At 36.3% G+C, this 23,263-nt stretch overlaps 3 protein-coding genes and 1 long non-coding RNA gene across 5 annotated transcripts in view; 1 reads left to right on the forward strand and 3 right to left on the reverse strand.

The window, feature by feature from the left end:
• LOC139975557 (uncharacterized) overlaps positions 1 to 23,263 on the forward strand; it is a 466,508-nt gene that overhangs the window by 137,210 nt on the left and 306,035 nt on the right. The gene's annotated exons all lie outside the window — the stretch shown is intronic.
• The window catches only part of LOC139975547 (uncharacterized), a 199,342-nt gene that overhangs the window by 105,745 nt on the left and 70,334 nt on the right, over positions 1 to 23,263 (reverse strand). The window lies entirely within an intron of this gene.
• The window catches only part of LOC139975539 (elongator complex protein 5-like), a 133,212-nt gene that overhangs the window by 65,559 nt on the left and 44,390 nt on the right, over positions 1 to 23,263 (reverse strand). The gene's annotated exons all lie outside the window — the stretch shown is intronic.
• LOC139975543 (uncharacterized) lies at positions 598 to 22,247 on the reverse strand. The gene is made up of 3 exons (XM_071983551.1): positions 21,627 to 22,247; positions 16,872 to 18,270; positions 598 to 2,499 (listed from the first exon to the last, which is right to left on the reverse strand). The coding sequence occupies exons 2-3, from the start codon at positions 17,401 to 17,403 to the stop codon at positions 1,697 to 1,699; spliced, it is 1,335 nt and encodes a 444-aa protein (XP_071839652.1). The 5' UTR covers positions 17,404 to 18,270; positions 21,627 to 22,247; the 3' UTR covers positions 598 to 1,696.

Here is a 23,263-nt window from a genome sequence, read left to right on the forward strand (position 1 = left end):
CCATGAAAAATAATATACCTCAGTCATCAGTATAGTACAACATGTACATATCAATATCGTATATCGGTTGTAATGTGTATTACTTGATTTTCCTCCACGTATACCACCATACGTGCAGCAACCCAAGAAAATTATAATTTTGTGTAGGACGTACTTGACGTCCAAAATTGCAATTCTTTGCTCTATGCTCAATTAACGTATATAATTTTGTCTGGCAGTCAGCAGTTTGTAGTGGTTCACAAGTGCATTGTCTCAACAACTGTGACCAAATAAGTAGATTTTACATGTGACGTAAACGAGTGCAGATCGTTAATGCGGTTTCCACGGGTGCTCCCGTCAGTCATTCTGTATTAAGAGGTTAGTTGTAAGGTTGTATAGGTCTAACAATGAGCCATATAAAATACAGGAAACCATCATGTGTGTAAACTATATATTCATTTTGATGTAGCAAACCTCCTAACATGGGTCGGCCACACGGGCTCTCCTAACTTGTACAGATCGTAGTACAGTGGCGTAGCCAGATAGGGCTAGGGGGGGGGGCACCCCCTTAAATTTGCTTTTTGCTTCAGTCTTGCCCCCGCCCCCCCCCCCCCCCCCCCCATGAAATCCAGTGATGTATTCAAAAATCTTTACATTTTTTTCGAGTTCTAATCACAAGTATCCATACCTCAGGGCTCATGTTCATACTTCATATAAGGTCAGAACTTGGTAATCAGACCGAGATATTACACATTTTGGGCCTTTATTATACCCACATACGGAGATCGTTGATCAATACCGTCCTACAGAATAAGCGCCAATAATTTGGCCGGTTGTATAACCATTACAAACTAGCGATAGAATCCCGTGTGCATTTTCAGCGACCAATGATGTCACTCGTGGAGAATTTTCAATGCACGTATAGGCCCTAAAGACCTAGTGAAACTTGTTTGTGTGGAAATCTGGGCAATTAGTGAATTAGAGTAGCTAATTTATTCATTGTATCCATTTCATAATGTGCGGAATTATTTATTCATTTACACACGCTGCATTAATAATTCCTACGATCAACCATCACGGGGGAAAATCTTGCCCTCCTAACAATAGAATGCTGACTACGCCACTGCTGTAGTACCCAGGGTCAATGACATGAATGCTAACCCAAATGTATGTCACCTCTGACATTATAAATTGCAGACATGTTATATGTTACCTTCAGGACAACTCGTCCACATATCGGATATTAAATATAGTAACGCAATGACCTCCACTTATATTATATTCAGTATCTCGATTTAATATAGTTTACACCTTTTCTATATATTAGGCTTCATGTAGCCTTTGTCATTAAACAATTGCAAAACAGAGAATTTGAAAGTAAACTTCCTCTTATCCCAGACTCCATAAAAGTCCTCTCTAGTACAAACCAATGATCCATTTGGAACGTTATTTTTGCTTAAGGGCGAGCGCATCGTTGTGATGTAGTTATAAATAGTATATTATTTTAAGACGTCTGATCAGCTGTCAAATGCAAATGTCGAATTAAAAGGACGGATATATTCCGACTAATGCAGCCAATGTGCATGTGTTACATAATACAAAAGAAATATCGCCTGTCATTCACTTTCCTTTACTGTGCAAGGGTAACTTGACAAATAGTAGTAAATACAATAATCCAAAACAGAATGAATAAAAAACGGAGGTAAAATTAGAATATTTAATTAACAATATCATATTGTTCATCTACTTGTAAAGGTTCGCAGGGAGACAGATAGCCACCACTGTCATAAGTAAATAAAGATGAATTGATGTTCGTATAGTTATCTGTGGGTAGATATAATGCATTACTATTATCAATCTGAGATTCAATCGGTGGGACTATGCCATCATTAATGAATGTATTTCTATCATTGGAATTACTCGTACTAGAGTTCTCTCCGGAGGAAACATTTGAGCGATATTTACATACTATTATTACAATGAGACATATTAAACAGAAGCAGATGACCATGACAAGTAATAACACAGGTATTACTCGACCTGGGTTATTGGTTGCACTGATTTGGATCGTTGATGTGATATTTCTATTTCTGTAGTTACCAACACATGGTATATTCACTGAGTAGACGTCACTTCCGGTATCCGTAACATAAAGTTGAATGTATGTGTCGCCTTCACTAATATTATATTTCCAATGACTAGGGATGTTAGCCCAGGATAGGTTAACTTCACTCACATTACTGGTACAAATAAAAATATTATTCTTCACTTTACTGAAAATGATTTCTGATGGAGCCACCGCAACAGAGAACAAATGGAGAAGAAGTATAGGTCCAAATGAGCAAGATCCTTGATAACTCTGATAATAAGGAGCTGGTAATTGTTGAGAGACATTGCAGACAAAGACACTATTGTTAAATGATGAGTTGAAGTACGATGAGAATGAGAGGGTTTTAGAGGGATGCGGGTGAGAGGATGTTGTCTTGGTTGAGATGCTAGTGACATCTGTGGTTTTATTTCCTTGTATGATATGGTTTGACATCATCACTTGTGGAATTCCTTCCTCTGAAGTACAACTCATCTCGATGTCACGTTGTACAGAATCCTCAAATATGAATCGAGATTGATATGATGACGTACAAATAGGAAGAGCTTTAACATCAATCGGATTAAAGCCCAAGATTGTAACAGATAGTTCCTTTTGATTGCGACATCGAAACAGTGTACCGTTTATTTGATTCGTTAATTTCTTTATTGTTAACAAAATAGTCGTTGAATTAATCACTTCCAACTGATAGGTGGTAAAATATTCATCCAGCAGTTGCGAATCTTTAACTATATTCATAATGTCTTTATCAACGTTTAAAGCCTCCACTTGTGAGATGTTTGTCACTTGTTCACAGTAAATTCCTACGGTACTTCCAAAAGGAAAGAACGCATCATAGTTTTTCGTCCTAAAGTTCGCATATTTAATCGTCTCTTCAGAAACAAGAATAGTAAAGAAAGCAAAGATTGCTATCAATTTAAACGTCGCCTTTGTATTCATTTTAAAGCTGCCTAATGTGCGAGTTATAGAAACAATGGCTGGCTCTGAAATAATCCCGAAAATAATCCCGTATAATTTATAGCTTGACAAATTTCAATCGAACTACCCCTTATGAGTGATTCTATTCATAAAGTGTGGAATAAACGTCGAATGTCGTTCCCGAACATGGAGAGATTATCACATAATTCCATCGCTTGAGGTTAAACTTTGGTGAAAGTAGTATTTTCAGGTGTCATTGCTTTACATCAACATTTGAACTTGTATCTGGAAAGTTCGAAAATTTACTCGAAATATATTTGTTTTTAATTTTCAGTATTTAATCATATGAAAGAAATGTCGGTTTTGATTCATTTACCATGATTACGTAACCTGATATCAGTTTCCCGCTAGGCATACTAGTGAAGTCTAATTCGAAACGTACCTGCGCCATTCAAATCCTGTATAAATTACTCAGCGTAACGTACTGGTCTAGAAGAATCAATCCATTTTTGAAGATGAAAACTAGAATTAACTACAAACTAGAATTAAATCCAATAGGATGATCATTTGTACCTTCAGGTTCATACATGCCTTACTTAAATTCGTCATCTGTCCATCAGACACAAATTGGTAAATAGACAACTTCTTCAACATTTTTCCATCCGATATTTGAATAATAATAATATAATTGTACTTGCAGGCTTCGGCTTTTCAACTCGTGACTCCATCAGTAAAGGAATGCTCCGTCCAGACACTTTCGATGGAATGCCTTGATTGATTTATCGTGAGGGATATATATATATTCATTTGGTTAATAATTGAATGAGAGCGCTATTTACGAAAGACTAAAGGCACATACAGTGAATGATAAACCGCATATGGTGACCGAGTCATTTTTGCATAGTAGTATAGAAATGACACGTAGGCCTACATGGTCACCGCTCCCACTTGCGACATAACATCTTAGCATCGTAACATTTTAGCATATTAACATCACCAGACGCTAGTCGATATCAAACGTAAGATGCAAATATCTGCACTTTTACTTTGCTGGCTATGATAAGTTTACTCTAAAACTCTATAAAACACAGGTTGGACCTTTTAGAATCTCGAGTGTAACTTCAATGCTGATATTCTTATGTGCTATCACAAATCTGAAGCAAACCTTGTTGACAAGAGGTTCTCTACCTGCAAAGTAATACAATTATCAAATTGCCATTTTACAAACTAGAGACCAAGTTTTAGTTTGCAAAACGTTATAGTTTTCAGATTTTGTACCGTTTAGTACATCCGTTCACAACGTAATGTACAGATATTTGAAGTTTCGTAATGTGATGTCCTTCTACGCTTAGGTAGATTTCCATTAACTAATGATGCTCATTAATGTCACATGCAAAATAATTTTCCGTGATTTGCTATACGTAAGCTGAAAGATTAAGTTGGTAGTGCGAACGGTAGAACCACTACTTTGTTTTACTCGTGTTTTTATCAAATAAGCCCGACGGAGACGTGACAAATAAAATAAATAACAATTACAATGATATGATGATCAACATCAAACATATTGCTAGACTGGTGAAAATGACTGGTGACGAATGTGAATTGAAAACATTACAAGGAACCATTTACAGTGCTAATTTTCCATCATATCATACTGCATTATATCCTCTGTTTTGTTTTTTGCATTAATATCATTTGATGTTTTAGTTTATAATTTTTTATTTCACTAATAATAATTTAGGACAGATGGTTAATTATAATTAAATTTCTTAAGAGCATTGTCATGGTTAGACGAAGGCCTCGGAAAATGATTCTGATCATGTTTTGCCTATTTATCATTGCATTACAACTAATATTATTTTATACGGTTCGTAGGAGGCCGAAGAAGTGATAAAGTATTACTTTATCAGAGAAACTTAAAAGGAGGGGTATGAAGAATATATAGGCAGGCGCGGCGGAACGGGAAATTATTGGGGGGGGGGGGGGCTAATGTGTGGAGACTATCTAAGCGGAGCGCCACCATCGGTTGGCGCGGAGCGCACAATAAAATTTTGGGTTTTTCAAACCCCCAGATGGCCGGAAACGGCACTTCCCGAGCGTTTTATGCTGCGAATACCTAGCCCTAAAATATGGTTCTCAAACCTGCAAGTTCTCAGATTGCACGTAAAAATCTGTAAAAACATTGTAATTTGTATATTCGACGGTGTTTTAAGAGAGTAGCTATTACTCGTAGTGTACTCGCAAAGACGTTTTTGAGTGCACTCTTAAAACAGTTGTGTAAATATTTCTACACAGGCTCTGTGTAAACGTAATTTTACACAATTGTGATTGGAACTAGTACTTGGTTGTGTAGTTCGAGCTATGTTCGTCGGTTACACAACCACTTTCCAGCTTTAATTTTAATGTATAATTTATTCAGTATTGTAAGCAGATTATCAAATTTAAATCAGTTTATAATTTCATTTTCACTTTACTTTTAATTTTTCCTGGATTTTTTAGCTAAGTAAAAATGTTTTTTTAAGATTTTGTAGCTTTATCTGGCAATATACTGCCGCGCGGGAATTTTATATATCACTGCACTGCACTTTACCGACGCCGTTCTATCAGTCATGAATACTTACGTTGGTAACCGTCTGCTGTTATAATTACCTATTTTTTACCTGTCAACGATGAACTTTGTCCAAGAAAAACTTACAGAATGGGGTCTTTCTCATATGCAGGACATATTTGAAGGTTAGTTGAAAATATTTCTTGAAATTAATTTGGTTTGCCAACGCAACTTCGTGCAAATCATCTCGTAGTCGTACAGTATAGTATACAGACTAGTAATAGGCCTAGTACTATTTAGTAGTAATACTAGAACAAGTAATTATTACTAACGTTAGACCTAACTTTACACAGTATAGGCCTAGGCTATATCTAGTACAGTAGTACTAGTATGCATATATAGCCTAGGCATAGTTTGTTTATCAACGAAAGCGTTTTATTTATCAAAATAAACGGCTGCTCCGACTCTCTTGCACTTGTTTATCACCTTTTAAAATATCATAGGATATTTCTAAAATCCTGCATTAAAATAGGCTTTTTGATTTTGATTTGAAAAAGAAAATTACTCATGACTAGAGTAGAGGCTACAATTTAAATACAATCCTAGAAATCATGAAGATAGACCTATCCTGATTTGATGTCTTACTTCTAAATCTAAGCCTAAACAAAACAAACCAGGGTTGTTAATTCCCAGGAATTTCTCCCCTTAGTTTGAAAAACTGATGTTGCTCAGATGCCAGGTTTAATACTTAAGTTATGCTTCTTATACTAGGCCTAGTACTAAGCCCTTGGACTTGGACTTGGAGCTGATGATGTCGTTGAATATTTCCCCTGTGACGGCCTTTTTATAAAGTTTAGGCCTATAATTCTACATTATTTTTAATGAAAAGGACAACTAAGTTTTCTAAAATTGCTAAGTATTATGAGTGCATGTCTGCTTCATTTTCTGACCCATTTTCATCCTGTAGGCCTATAGGCATATAGTCTTTTCCTAGGATGCTGATTCATTGAAATTTGGTGTACAGAAGACTCTTTATTAATTTTTGTTTAGTCGCAACATGATTCATAATTGTCACGATTGATCATGTATTGTAAAGATACAGTAGCAACGTACATGCACTCGTTAGGAAGTAGCCTTTGTCGTGCGTAGTACAATAGAACCAGACTATCACTGCGGTAACACTGATCAAGACAACGTTAGTTCTCTGATCACTACATGAACTGGCACCAGCTTCGGAAGTATGTATTCTTCAGTGGCACCAGCTAAACAGCTTTCAAGTTTGAAGCTAGCCACTAACAGCGGTCATTCATCTACGTAGTTGATCATATTTTACTATTATCAGCTGCATTATGCAATGGCACTTTGTGGCCGCTAGCGTCAACGATGCTGACACCTTGCGCAATCATAAATGCAGTGATCAGATCACATTCGTTAATAGGATATAGTCAATCAAAGTCCCAACCAACTATGTACAGCAGTTTTGCTGTTTAGCTGTACATCTAGCCTAAACTACCAAGCACAGCACTAAATTGGTTACTGTATTCAAATCAAACTTGGATTATACTTCAGCAGAACTTTTTATAGAGCATTATGAATCTGCTGTGCACTACAGTAAGTTTAAATTACGTAAGTCGCATGCAAAGCGTAGTGTAGGCTAGGCCTATGTAGTGAACTATATGAACCGATGCTTTTGGCATGTTTGCTGTTGAAGTTTGCATAACTAACTATCACAATAGAAAGTCACATAGATTAGGCAATTGCTATTGTAACCCAAGAATGCTAATGTTAATACTGTACAGCAAAGGCTAGAAGCCTCAACCTATTTCTTCAATATAGAAATCATTGATTAATTACTGCAGCTTTCCCTTGAAGGGGATATTGAATGCCATAGGGCAATCTTGTGTGCATTTGCACTAAAGGCTGAGTGTTTTCAGTTTGTGCCTCTGTCATTGTGATGGTGCAGTCTGATTTCAGTTTGGATATGAAGATAAAAAAGACTCTCAAACAGCTTGAATATTGGGTGTAAACTTATATAGACTGTTTAATTGTTAATGCTGGCACAAAATCTTATCAAAGCTTATCCGTCTGTGTAGTTTTGTCATGCACTCTGACCATCTGTAAGTGCAGAAGTTACAGTATAACTTTTAATTAATGACAATGAAAGGGTAGGTCACAGATTTGCAAAAGAAACAATTTCCATGTTCTGATAGTAACAGGGAATACCTCCAAAGTCATGAATGGCATGTGGATGTTCCAGCATACACACCTTTAGTACCAGTTCAGTTTATAACTGTCATTTTGACTAATGTCCATTTCCTTTCCATATCTTGTTTGTAACACTTCAAGTAAATCATCTTTTTCTTTTAATTTTAGAAAATGAGATTGACAGAGACAATTTCCTGTTGCTGGGAAAGGAAGAAATAAAGGAACTGTTCCCTAAAGTTGGACCGAGAATCAGGTTTATGAGGAACTTGGAGGCCCTGAAGAATGAAGGAAAAGAAATGGTGATGATTTTTTTTTAAGTGGATGTGCAGTAAGGGTTTGAACAAAATCAAACAAGACAAATAATAAAGCTCTCTCTGATCCCACAAATTTTGATGAGGAAGCTGTTGTTACTGCCAGGGAGTTAGCAAAACACGTAAACACTGCAAAGAAACATATAATTTTGTATTAACAATGGCGCTAGAGTGTTTCCACTGTCAAACTGAAGTTGATGGCATAAAGGGGCTCTTTGCACATTTCAAGGCCTTTTCTTTGCTTACAGGAAGTGATTTTAGATGGATGTCAGCAAAGCTTCCGGAAAAGTTACAGCTTCAAAAGGCACATCATTAAACAACACACAATGCCTAATATTTGTAATGGAGAACATATCCAAGAGCAAGATGATGATTTGCCTGTGGAGGCTGTGGTAGGAAACATACAGCAAGATGACATTTGCATTGATGACATGGTTGAAGATAGTGATGATGATGCATATAATGAAGAGTGGGATCACCTTGATGAACAGCAAGTTAAGGAACGAGCTCTCATGCTAATTTGCAAACTTAAATCTTTCAGTGGTGTGTCTCAAAGTTCAGTGTCAACTATGGTGCAAGATGTGTCTCAGCTTTTTGATGACCTTGTTGGAAGTCTAAAAGAAAACACAAAAGCATATTTGCATAGCCAGAATGTTGATACTAACAGTGAGCTTGCCCTTGAGCTCTTTGAGAAGTTTTTACTTTGTCAAAAACCGTTTTATGACATAGAGACAGATTACAAGCAACTGCAGTATCTGCTGGCATCAAAGAATTTTATCCAACCTATTGAGAAAGAGATAACATTAGGGTATGCACCAAGAACTGATACAACTAATGGGAATGTGATGCAGGTGCCAACCCCTCGTGTTTTCCACTATGTTCCTATCAAGAGAAGAGAAGCTCAGCTTTTGCAACGTGATTTCATAATCTACCGTATCTCCCATCGGCCAGCCTATAAATAGATCACATTGGTGATTCGCCTTATAAGAATAGGAGAGCCTATTGACAATTGAAAATTATCTTACGGGGCATCCGTGGATTTGAATCTGAACTCGCGACCATATCTCCATAGACTTAAGTGTGTGTAACGGTGCCCTCCTTATGTAATGCTTGCTTGAAGTCCATAGAAATATAAAAGTACTAGAGCTACTGCATAATGAAGGTTCCACATAACGCTTATCACACATCCTTATGGATATTCTTGCTCAAGAGTTGATGTGATTGTGATGGAATAGTGCACTTGAATGGCGAACATGCCTTCTCTAGAAAATATTTGCCAAACTGTTGAGCAGTAATTGCGAACCAAAACACGTTATCTGAAGAAGAAAAGCTTGGGCAGATCTCATATTTGGTGTGTAGGTGAACTACATTGAGTACAGGAAGTCTATTGTTTTTGGTAGATGTCAAAAGTCATTTAGGGTCATCAGAGGTCAAATTGTAAAAACCTTGTAAACACGATATCCCAAGAAGGGAAGCTTGGACAAATCTCATACTTAGAATGTAGATGTAACACATTAGGTTCAAGAAGCATATTGTTTGAGTGGAGGTTAAAGGTCATTTAGGGTTACCAGGGGTCAAATTGCGAAAACCTTGCAAACACTATATGTAGCTCAATAAGGGAAGATTAGATTGATCTCATATTTGGTATGTAAGTGAACCCCTTTAAGTACAATAAGCTTATCGTTTGTGGTCATTTAGTGTCATCAGGTGTCAAATTGTGAAAATTTTGTAAACACAATATCTCAAGAAGGGAAGCTTGGACAAATGTCATATGTAGTGTGTAGGTGTAATAGATTAGTTGCAAGTAGCCTTTTTATTTTGGTGGAGGTTAAAGGTCATTTAGGGTCAACAGCAGTCAAATTGTGAAAACCTTGTAAACACAATCTCAAGAAGGGAAGCTTGGACAGATCTCATGTTTGGTATGTAGGTGTACCACTATGAGTAGCCTGGGGACCATGTTGTCTTTGGTAGAGATCAAGGGTAATTTGCGGTCAACAGGGTCAAAATGTGAAAAAGGTGTACACGCAATATCTTTATACTAATGTATCATACTGAGTACAAGAAGACTATAAGTGTCCAATTAGTCATCAGCTTACATTGTGATTATCGTGTCACATTTCAATGCTTTTTGCTGTTCTATTAAGATTTAAGAGTATTGTTCGTTCAGGCTGTAGCATACAGTATGTCACATTCATATAAGATTATGAATTTAACATCATCAAAACCACAATGTAGTTTTGCATTCTTGTTAAATTTTGGTAGCTGGTTAATTGGATCTGGTAACCTAAGGCTATGATCATATTGCAGACTGTAGACACTAAGAGCTAATCACCCTAATGTGTGATATGTGTCTACTTCTGTGGAATGGAGGTGCAAATGTCCTTAGTAGTAGTCATACAAGCCTGTCATACAAGCAAATTCACTTTTATTTGTTACAGTCAGGTGATGGGCAATTCTCCAAATGGGATTGTCTTATTGGTTGCAATTGAGCATTTTCCATGCAGGGTGTTTCCTGACCAGTTAAGGGTTCTTAAATTTGACAATGATTCAAACAATTTTATCATACAATAGTTCTGAAAATTTTCACAGATTTTAGGGGGCAATCTAGATAGTTCTAGATTTTCAGCATAATTTCTGACAAGTGATCTTTAAGCTGAGGTATATTTGAATAGTTTATATCCTCATTTTTGCAAAAGCAATATATTATGTGACATGCATTAGTTATTTAAAAAAAATAAAACTTTGGCTGCAATAATTGTTAACAGCAACCAACACCAAGGCACATTCTGTAGTATTTTAGTGCTATCATTGTAGTTGTTACAACCTAGAAAGCCTGAACAGGTCCCCTTTACCAATTTATGAGAGTGATTTTTCAATCACCTGGGTTTTTCGACCCTTCAAGAACCGTATCAACATATGATACTCATATGTGTTACTTTTTGTACATAAATATGATCCTTTTGATGTGATGTTCATATGAACTCAATTCCGTCCACTGCCTTCTTCAGGTGAGATGTTCTAGTTTAATAAAGGACATTTTACTGTTTTAATTCTTATTATGTAATGTACATACCAACTGTTTTCCATGCAGAGCCATTAACACAGTCGAGATATTCGATTTCTGCCTTGCCGCCAAGTTTAGGCCAAACATGTTTCAACAAAAACTCATGATTTATATTTTATATCTATTAAAGTACATATTTCTGTTTTGTTTCTTGTTATGTGACGTAAGTCGCTGAATTCCATCCACTTTTCTTTTCTTTATTATATGTTTTACGGTTTTATTCATTGTAATGGAGAGCATTTGTTTTGATCCCCCCAAAATAAATATATATTCCAAGAAAATTTATATCCTTTTTTGTATCGTGAATAGTGTCCTACTGTGCATCTATAGTTAAGCAATTTGCATTTAAGTTTAACACAGGTTTCACTGTAGAATTAACACAATTAGCAAGCTACTATTTATAACACCCAAAGCTATGTAAAGCACAACAGGAGAACTGATAACCTGATTCCTGGACATGGTTTTTACATACCAAAACATTGAGGCTGTGTATAGTCTATACTGGATATTATTTTTCAATTGATACTTTTGCTCTGTGCTATGAACTATAGCTACAGAATGTGTTAAGACTGCACAAAGTCTGTGTAGTATGTACTCATAGTTGTGTGCATTACACTAATCAATTGTAAAAAGGGTGTGTAGAATTAACACAACTGTTGTGTATGTTTTTACACAAGGTGTGCTGAAATTGCAAACTGGTTGTGTACAATTTACACAATTATTGTGTATTGGGATGTACACAACTGTGAGTAGTTTTAACAAAACTGTTGTGTAAATGATCACTTACACAACAGTTGTGTAGTTTCTACACAAGGTTGATAGGTGCACTAGTTACACAGCGGTTGTGTAGAATTTTACACAACCTATGTAAATTTTTTTTAGAGTGTGTAGTAAATTACTACTTGCAATTAAATGCAATAATTTAATAAATGTCATTAGAAAAAAGAGAAAGCATTTCTTGATGTCAAAAAATGGGTAATTCCAAAACCATGTGCAGTTGCCAACAAATTTCTATGAACCAAGCACTGTCACGAATGCATGTACCCTATACAGTACATGGAAATAATATTGTGTTTTTGTTCGTTTAATAACTGATTGCGTTTAAACATAGAACCATGTTCCACGCCTTGCGTGTATTCGTAGTGTAAACGCACATTTTGATGAGTGTAGCGCTTAGCTTATTACGCTCTTATTTAAAACACTAATATTCGATGAGGCATGATACAGACAATCAATTATCATATCGTTTAAATGCTCTGGCTGCAATGCTCCGCACCTACCCCCCCCCCATGTTCGCCCTGCTCCCCACCACTCAGAATATATAACTCTTGGACACAAATCACTGAAATTGTGTAAATACATTATGTAGCATGAAGGTCAATATCTCTACTGGACAAAGTGAGTTTGAAATTGAATTCTACGTTTTTGAGAATTTTGAGATATTTTTTGCTAAGTTGCCTCATCCCCCCCCCCACACCCAGGGGTACCATGTACAACAGGAATCATCAAATGTGTTCTTTGTTAAGACTTGTAGATAGGCAGAAAATCAAGATCTATGAAAGAAATTCATGTTATCTCAATTATCTATATTTGTATAAATATATTTCTTCCAGTGGTAAATTTGCAACACAGGCTTTCCCAAACAAGTGAGAGTAATCTACAGTGAGCCCTTATGCGGATCAACGATAACTTCTACAGATATCTTGGTGGGATGGTAGGCCTACATCTGGTAGGTGATGTCCCGAATTAAGTTAAAAAGTGATCATCTTTAAAAACACTGAGGTACACAAATGCAACATGTATGACTGTATTGAAATTATTCATCATGCAGGGACATCCTCAACAGCCAAAGCACACTTTTCGTTATTGGCAGAACAGGGAGGTACTAAAAAAAGAAGAGATTGATGTTCACGTGACATTACATTTTAACTATACTTATTATTTTTCTTAGACGTAACTTCAGATCATGCAACGCGTGGGAGAGTAAATCTTCACTTATGTAGTACTGTAGCTACATAAAATAATTCGGCCTGAGACACAACCTCATCTACCAGGATGGATGGACGGTTCGATATAACTAAATCACTGAGTCGCAATTTCAATGAAAAGGAGTTGTTCCAGGATGCAATCCCAGGTTTCTCTAAAGGGACATAATGATGAGTGCTAAGAAGACTTTACTGGTCTATAAAGAGCAACTTTGTAAAAGTCTCTTCACATTTTAATCTCATCAAATCATAGTGGCTGTAAGACATGAATATTCACAAATTAAAACTGTTGGAAGCAACATTTGTAGGCGGTTAGCCGAGTATTATGTCTACAATTGATTTGAATTATTAAGATAAAAAAGTATTAACGCTTGGCGCTGTTTAACAACGCAACAAAGGGTAAATGACATTAAATGAAACGATAATTATACACAATTAAAGCTCTAGTGACTCCAAATTTGGCCCAAAACATTATACATGTAGCTTAGCTGAAACAGATATTATCTCATGTTTACACTTGGCTTAAGAGAAAATATTAATATATACAAGAATATAACTGCACTTTTTACACGATCTGTATTAATTTAAACCGTTGTTAGGCAACCATTTACATGATGTATAGATTCAAGAGGAAACCGACTCGCACTTTCTGTTTCTCGTACTATTTTATGCTCTGAGGAAGTAAAAGAGCCACATTATAAAGCAATTATCAGAAAGAAGAAACAACGTAACATTAAAGGAGTTGTTGACCAAACCTTGCAGTCTGACCATAACAACCAAATAAACATGCGGTGGCACGTTAAACGCAGAATAAATTTAACCTTACGCAAAAGATACCTAGTTTCAATTTAGAAGATGCGCTCAATTTGATATGTGTTGAAACTTTGGGAGTAGTAGGCCGACGACTTACTATCAACTTTGTTGTGTTCTGCAAATGAATTCAGGGATACAATGGAATTCATTACTCACTATTTCTCCAAAGCGTAGACAGAACCCACTTACAGAAGTAAGTATGGTAACTTTAAGTACAGAAGATGATGTGACATTATGACACATTACTTTACACACTGAGTTTTAATAGGTCCAGTAACGTTATTGCTATATTCAAACTATAGCGTTTTGATTAAAATTCTTTAAAATTGTAAACAAATATGATGATCATTGTTTCACTGAAATATCTCTTTCATTAGCATACATTTTAACACTACAGTTACTGCGTCAAAAACACTTCCTTGTATTAGCTATAAAGTACACTGTAACAGCTTTGCAACTATTCACGTGCATCTATATATGAATTTCCCTGTATGTATGAATTGTCAAAAGTGATATGGTGTACAACTAAAACTGAAAGTGAACACCCCTTCCCGATGAAGAGACTTTGAGGAGAAACAAACGTGAGTATTATTAATATAAACCCAATAATGAGTGCAAAAGTATAGAGTGATTTAAATAAATATTCATTGTGTACTTAGGAATGTTGAAAGGATTTCCCCTAGGAGTAGATGACTCAACACTACAATAGCATGACAATTTTTTCTGCTGAAACTGACGTCTTGGACACGTGACGAGAAATATTTTCGCTTCCTTAATGATGTGTGTGTTTGTGGTGTGATGATTCCTTTATCATGATTCTTTAAAAGGATGAAATACCCGTATGCAGATTTAATGATCACGTTATCACGTGACAACATCTAAGTGACAAAGGCCACAATTCTCAGTATTGCAATAAGAAATATCGATTTAAAATAAAGTTTTAATGGTTCTTTGTGTTTCTTAAACTAGTAGTGGTGTTACGGATCAAATAATCCTCTATAACGTAAACTGAAGAAGATTAATTAGTATTTGGTGCTTTCATTTATTTGTATTTTAAGCTTTCATTTTCACTGTAAATATTATTTATACTTTGTAAAGTTGATCATCATACGCACGTTTGCTTTCTGTCTTGATCGTGTTTAGGTGAATACCGATATCATCATCTTTATCGTAAGGATCTTGTGTTACTGACCTCATTCAGAGATGACTTCGTTATTGGCATATCAGAACAGGGAGGTTTTAGAGAATGAAGACTTAGATGTTCACGTGACATTATATTGTGCATCTACTTATATTTTTTTCTTAAACGTACATTCAGATCATGCAATGAATTGTAAAGAAGTCTTAACGTATGTTCTATGGTAGGTACATATAAAAAACATTGGACATACTAATTATATGTGTTATATCGAAAGTTAACGCCATTCAAACGCCTTGTATTAAAGTATACTGAACATAAGTTATGTCATAAAAGTGCTATTATGATCTAGATTTTCTTTCGATTCGATTGTGAACCGTTGGACTTTTTAACAAACGACATGCTTGCGTTCACAGTATAAACAGAGTAGGTGTTCAACGCTTATAAATGCATGTATATATATATATATATATATATATATATATATATATATATATATATATACCACATGTATCAACATTACATGAGTTGTAATGTATATTACATGATTTATCTTCACGTACCACCACGTGTGCAATAATGCCAGAAAGTTGTATTAAATCATTATTTAATGCTCTTAATGTATCATTCTTTCGGGCAGTCGACAGTGCGTGGTGGTTCGCAATTGCATACTTTCAACAAATGAGACCAACCAAGGGGAAATTAATTCGTTGTCGTCTTGTGCGCCCATCTCCCATTCTGTGCGTGGAGGTCAGTGTTAATGCTCTGGGTCTTATGTAAACAGTATATTATAGTAAGACGTCTGTTCAGCTGCAGAACCTAAATGTCGCACTGGAGGGACGGATATATTCAGACTAATTCCACTAATGTGTATCATGCTACATAATACAAAAGAATGCCGTCTGTCATTAAATAAATTTGAAAATAAAGTACTAAATACGGTATACGTCATAATTATAAAAAAGTAACGATTCAATAACCGAAACGTATATGAAGTTTCTAATCAATTAACAATATCATATTGTTCATCTTCTTGTAAAGGTTCGCAGGGAGACAGATAACCTCCACTGTCATAAGTAAATAAAGATGAAGAAATGTTCGTATAGTTATCTGTGGGGATATTTAGTTCATTACTATTATTATTCCGAGATTCATTCGGTGGGACTATGTCATCATTCATGGATGCATTTCTATCATTAGCATTACTCGTACTAGGGTTCTTTCCTGCGGAAACATTTAAGCGATATTTATACACTATAATTACAATGATACATATTAAACAGAAGCAGATGACCATAACAACTAACAAAACAGCTTTTACTCGACCTGGGTCATTGGTTGCCCTGATTTGGATCGTTGATGTGATATTTCTATCTCCATGGTAGCCAATGCACTGTATATCCCCGGAGTAGACGCCTCTTCCGGTATCTGATACATTGAGTTCAATGGATGCATCGCTTTCCCTAATATCGTATTTCCAGTGAGTTGGGATTTTAGTCCAGGATAGACTAACTTCACTCACATTACTGGTACAACGAAATACTGCATTTCTAATATCACTAAAGTCGATAGTTGAAGGTGTCGCTGTGACAGAGAACAATGGGAGAAACAGACTAGGTCCGAAGGAGCAAGATCCTTGATAACTCTGATAAGGTGCTGGTAATTGTTGAGAGACATAGCAGACAAATACACTATTGTTAAATGATGAGTTGAAGTACAATGAGAATGATAGAGTCTTGGAGGGATGCGGGTGAGAAGATGCTGTCTTGGTTGAGAAGCTAGTGACATCTGTGGTATAATTACCCTGTATGATATGGCTTGACATAGTCACGTGTGGAATTCCGTCCTCTGAAGTACAGTTCATCTCGATGAGGTCAATCTGATCCTCGAAAATATATGGTCCGATGTCAATGGAAGATTTACAAATAGGTTTACTGCTTATTAATGTGTAGACATCGCCAATCGCAGCATATTTCTCATTAACACCTTCACCACATTTATATGTTCCGTTATATTCTTCAGTTGCATGTTTTAATTTCAGCTTGCCCGTAGTGGAATTCAACATCTGAAAATCGAATATATCTAAAAATTCTTCTTTAATTTGCTTATTCTCCACAATCACAATGTTGCCTTTATATTTTATCTTTAATGGATTGTTAGCATTTTGTTCACAAATAAATTCAACTGTTTCATTCCTCAGAACGTTGATAGGGACAGGAATAGCAGCAAAAGTAATAGTCGTCGTCCGCTGAGAAGAGGAAGGTTTCAAACATGTTGTAAAAACCGCACACAGTAAAAGTGGCGGAAAAACATTCTCAAGTCTCACAAAAGCCATATCGGTCTTCAGCTGTGGGATGAAACTAATAAATTAGGCGATAAACCTACAGCAGGGAAGGAGAAAAATAATGCACGATCAAGACTTATATCATATCTATAGTTGATTATTTAGAGAGCTTTTCAATGTCTCAAATTGTAAAGTATTATATGCTACCGATACTTCATTACCAACGGTGAGTTACCTACTTTAAAAGTTCTCGATTACTAAAGCCTTTACTGCAATCATTTTATAGTTATCCATTGCTTCGCGCTTATGCATAATTCACATATCGATGGAAGATAAGCATGCATGAGGCGTAGAAGCCGATCGAAAGATGTTTTAGGGGTGGGACAGAAGTCTGTTTTGAGTTGTAGAAGTTCCCTTGGCACTATTTCAGTTTTTGCACAAGCTGCGATGACCTTAACGATACATTGGGTATTTCAACTTTTCATACGCACATCTCGACTACCACTTCTTGAAATTTAATTTCATCTTGTACTCTTTACTGAGTTACTGTCTGCTCTTCCGTACCAACATTTTCAAAATATTATCTCAGACAAGATTAGAAGTATATCATCTCAAACTTCAATTACTATTTTTTGCCTGAAATTTTGATCTACGAACATACTAAAATTTCGAGTTATCGCCTCAAGCTACTACTACTACTTTTAAAACAATTACAGTAACATAGAGTGGACTTACCGTCGCGACGTTTAAAGCAGTATTTGTGTCTCTTTGAGCGTGGCTATGTGATATTGAATGGATATAGTTCAGTAGCAAGAACCTCACTGATATCGTGGGAAGAAGAAACACTTCCTTGTGTTAGCTATGCAGTACACTATAACAGCTTTGCAACTATTCCCGTACATCTGTATATGAATTTCCCTGCATCTATGAATTGTTAAAAGTGAAATGGTGTGAAACTGAAAGAGACCCCCCCCCCCAACCTGCCCCTCCCCGTTGACGAGACTTTGAAGAGAAACAAACGTGAGTATTGTCACTATAAACCCAATCATTAGTGCAAAAGACTAAAGTGATTTAAATAAATATTCATAGGAATGTTGAAGGATTTCCCGTAGGAATAGATGACTCAACATTGACTCCTTATTGATGTGTGTGTTAGTGGTGTTATGATTCCTTTATCGTGATTCTTTGAAAGGATGAAATACTCGTATGCAGATTAAATTATCATGGTATCACGTAACAACATGTCAGTGACCGTGGCCACAATTTACAGTATTACAATAAGGAATATCGACTTAAAAAAATAGTTTGAATGGTTCTTTGTGTTCCTTGAAATAGTAGTGGTGTTACAGATCAAATAATCCTTTATAACTTAAACTGAAGAAGATTAATTTTTATTTAGTGCTTTAATTTTCACTGAAAATATTATTTGTACTTTGTAAATTTGATCATCATCGTTTTAAGGTAAATACCGACATCATCATCTCTATCGTAAAGATCTTGTGTTACTGACCTCATTCAGAGATGACTTCGTTATTGGCATATCAGTACAGGGAGATGTTAGAGATCGAAGACATAGATGTTCACGTGACATTATTTTGTGCATCTACTTATTGTTTTCTTCTTAAACGTATAGTAAGATCATGCAATATGGTAAGAAAGTCTTAACTTATGTTCTACGGTATAGAAACATAATGGACATCATATATATATGTGTTATATCGAAAGTAAACTCCATTCAAACACCTTGTTTAAAAGTATACTGAATATAAGTTATGTCATAAGAGTGCTCTCATGATCTATATAGATTTCCTTTCGATTGTGAACCTCTTGATTTTGTAACAAACGACATGCTTGCTTCGCAGTATAAACTGAGTAGGTGTTTAACGCTTATTTAGCATTAGTGGAATCAGTCTGAATATACCCGTCCCTCCAATGCGACATTTGTGTTCTTCAGCTGAGCAGATGTCTTACTATAATATGCTATTTACATATACAGTAGTCTAGGAACATTGGAACAATAGTCTGTTTGTTAACACACCACCATGCCTGGTGAGCGGAGCCGATGTAAAGGACACAGGGGGTGGGAGCGTGCTACCTCGACAGGCGTAATCACCATTTTATATGACATATTGTAAGACCCAGAGCATTAACACTGACCTCTACACACATACTGGGAGATGGGCGCACAAGACGACAACGAATTAATTTCCCTTTCATTGGTCTCACTTACTGAGACTATGCAATTGCAAACCACCACGCACTGTCGACAGCCAGAGAGAATGATACATTCAGAGTATAGAATAATGAATCGAGATTGAAAAAAATCGTATTTAATACAACTGTCTGGCATTATTGCACGCATGGTTGTACGTGAAGGTAAATCAAGTAATATGCATTACAACTCATGTACAGTACAGTTGATACATGTGGTACTATATGTGTATGTGTGTATAGAGGGGCGGCGATTTGTTTCAAATATTGGGGGGGGGGGACATTTGCTTGGGTACAGGCGCGTATCCAGGATTTTGTAACCGGTGAGCGCGAATTACTATCAAAGCGGAGCGCCACCTTTGGTTGGCGCGCAGCGTACAAGAAAATTTCTGGTTTTGATAGCCCCCCAGATCACCGGAAATGGCACTTCTCGGCATTGAAAATGACCAACCAGATGTACACTATTGCCTGAGAACCAAGTTTTTCCCAATAGTTTTTTTTTCCATCCATAACCATTTTCAAGAGTGTCACACATCATGTTCGACCTCATCGCATCTCCTGTGGATCATTGCTTTCGTAGGTTATAACTACGTTACGGCCCACAATACCCGTCAGCCCCACTGTTCAAAGTTTTAAGCCCATTAGTTTTTTTAGAATTTGAATAATAAATTCACTTCAAAACATATCCATAATGTTGCACAAAATGTCATCTATGAACAACCAATATAGAAAAACCTCCTTCAACCCCTAACAGACTGGCCAAAATTGCATGAGTAGAGGGTAGTATGATGAAGAATGTTGGTCAGGGAATTTCCAAAAATTCAGACATAGTTAATTTATCGGTGTACAAATATTAAAACCTCTTATAAAGACTACTATAAAACTTCGATGATCATAAAAAATACAAAAAATATACTTGAGGGGCCTTCCCCTTAGCGCCCCCCACCCCCTTGGCTACGCGCCTGCGGTTAGAAATCTTGTAGGAAACAGGCCAAATGGAAACCCAGAGAACCCATATCGATGTGGATCATTTATACGATCAGGGACGTAGCCAGGGGGTCGCTCCCCCCCCCCCCCCCCTTCAGTGTCGAAAAAATGTTAAAAGCTGTTGTATTTTAGCATGGTAATTTGTCAGTGCTCTTTTGATCTTGAATACTCATCAGCTCCGTTAACTCGATTATAATCGTAGTAACATTCAGGCCTACAGATTCAGCATTTACTTAGTTTGGCAGATGAAATTAGCTAATTTTAGCCTATAGCCTATTACAAGCCTACATTTGGCCACTGCGTAATAAAATACATATTGCCTATTCCTAACCGCACTTGATGGAGTGTCACGAACCGTATACACAACGACGTCGACAACGTTCGTTCTCATCCTTTCTATGATTCATCCTTAGTTGTTGCACGAACAGCATGTTATGAAGCTGAGCTAGCAATCGTACTTGATAGGCACTTCCTATAAATAATTATTACACTGCGATAATAATGCTATACGGTAACAGAAACGACCACGAAGAGTCATTAACCTCATGCAGCATGTGTTGGATTGAGTTTTAGCCACCGCCGAATATGATTTGGATTCATAATCCCACGCATCATTTTCTATTTATAGCAACACAAAAAAACTATGCCAACAAATATGGGGGGCATATTAGATACTATATCCGCAGCCCATGTGTGTGTATATATATATATATATATATATATATATATATATATATATATATATATATATATATATATATATATATATATATATATATATATATATATAGGCCGTTCATATTGGGTACAGCATAAGGTTAAACTTATAAGCAGGCGCGGAGAATATTGGGGGGAGGGGGGGGGGGGGCTTAGAGGCAGTGTCGGAAACAAATTACTGGCCTATTCCGAAATGGTAGAGTGGACACACCGCATAATAATGCAAGATTCCATAAAAAATGGGTTCTTATTCTCACAGTATCTAACGGTTTTAAATTTTCCTTAATTTAAAATAGATCGCATTGGTATCGCAATAAAATATCGATAAACAGTTAACACATTTTACGACAAATACTTACATAGTGTTACCACAAAACCTCAGTCCGTCACGTAATTCTTTGGATATACCAATGAAATACCAATACGTCCAATGAAAATCCCTTCTTGTCAAAACTGTGCATTTATGAAGACTGGCCTATAGCTCAGTCGCCATTATCAATTTCCGAACATATATTAGCAGTATGGAAGCTTGTTCGGAACATGCAGTAGTGTTCTACGGAAGCGTTCAAAGGAAATCCACATTGACAGCTTATACACATTGCAAAACGGTATATATCTGAAAAAGATCGTTTGCACACTATTGTCTCGTAAAAACGTTAAAAAATAAAAATAATTTCTATACCGGCAAAGCATTAAAATTGCCATTTACACACATGCTTCCAAGTAGTAGTTCGCAAAACGATAGTTTTTTATGAATGATTTTGTGCCGATTTGCAGAGTTAGTACATCTGTTCATAACGGTAATGATCAGAAAATTAAAATTTGGTAATATGATGTTCGTTCCACTCTTAGGTAGATTTCTAATAACTAATTATACTTTTAAGGTTATAATAACATGCAAATTAATATGTATACAGTATGTTAGGCCTACATGCAAACTCCTGCCTCTTGCAACCATGCCTTCCGCGTGGTAACTTTCTTCAAATACATTTCTGTAAGACTATACAAGTGTCTTGTCTTTATATGAACAATTCGATCCTCATTCTTCGTCAGTAACATAACAATGCCCAATGTCTTCAGTGTGTTTAGTATGTTGTTTGTTTAAGCCTCAATTTGGTTGCAGTCGTCTCGTCAGTAGAAGAAAATAAAATGTCCATTTAAAATGCTGATTTAACAGTATGGCCTATTCGTTTTAGTTCAACGAAAAATAACAGCGAACACAGTCCACTATCTGAATAACAGTGTAACATATGTCTAGATTTTGTTGGCTAGTGTGGAGTAAGCAAGGGGTGGAAGTTGGGGTGGGGACTGTCTTACAGAGAGAGCATTCATATAAGATATAACAATGTGTTGTATTAATAAATGACTTATATTGTGTAGGTTCTAGCAAATCACATCGGACGAGAATCACGAGATCCTTACTTGCTTGGTCGCAACGCTAACGTCAGGTTCAGAGGTACGTGCACCAAGTAATATGGGCAGCATATAGACATATCATAAGAGTGCTAGCTTACATGCTATATGTCATGCGATAAAGGTAATGATGGTTCAACATAAGGAGCCACTGTTGATGCAACATAGGCGTGTTAATTAAATGTCTATTAATACCCTGGGGCAATTTATGATATTGACGTTGTTTTGTTATCTTGTGGCATGAGGATTATAGTACAGCAGTAGCTGTAACGCTTTTCGCAGGTATTTAATAGAAGACGGCACTGATAACAGAGGTCCTATTTTAGATTCGCGACTTGAACAAATCAGTGCACAACTTTCACAATTGACATGTCAGCTGATATATTGATTTCGCTAAGCAGGACCTATTAAATTCGGCATGAATAATCTTTTCCAAACATAGAAAACGCAGGTCGAAATAACCAAGACTTTGTCTGTCTTGTTCTCTATAGTTCCCCCTTCTCAACGACATATCACTAACAATGTGTATTACGTGATTTACCATCACGAATGCCACCGTGCATGCAAACTGTGATGTAATGAT

Source organism: Apostichopus japonicus, chromosome 11, assembly GCF_037975245.1.
Source record: "Apostichopus japonicus isolate 1M-3 chromosome 11, ASM3797524v1, whole genome shotgun sequence".
Lineage (NCBI taxonomy): Eukaryota > Metazoa > Echinodermata > Holothuroidea > Aspidochirotida > Stichopodidae > Apostichopus > Apostichopus japonicus.

Excerpts from the sequence above, each read along its gene's own strand:
- LOC139975543 (XM_071983551.1), bottom strand. The coding sequence starts at position 17,403 with ATGGCTTTTGTGAGACTTGAGAATGTTTTTCCGCCACTTTTACTGTGT. Across the intron at positions 2,500-16,871 it reads GTCAAGCCATATCATACAGG|GAAATAAAACCACAGATGTC; the intron begins GTAATTATACCA and ends ATATCATACAAG.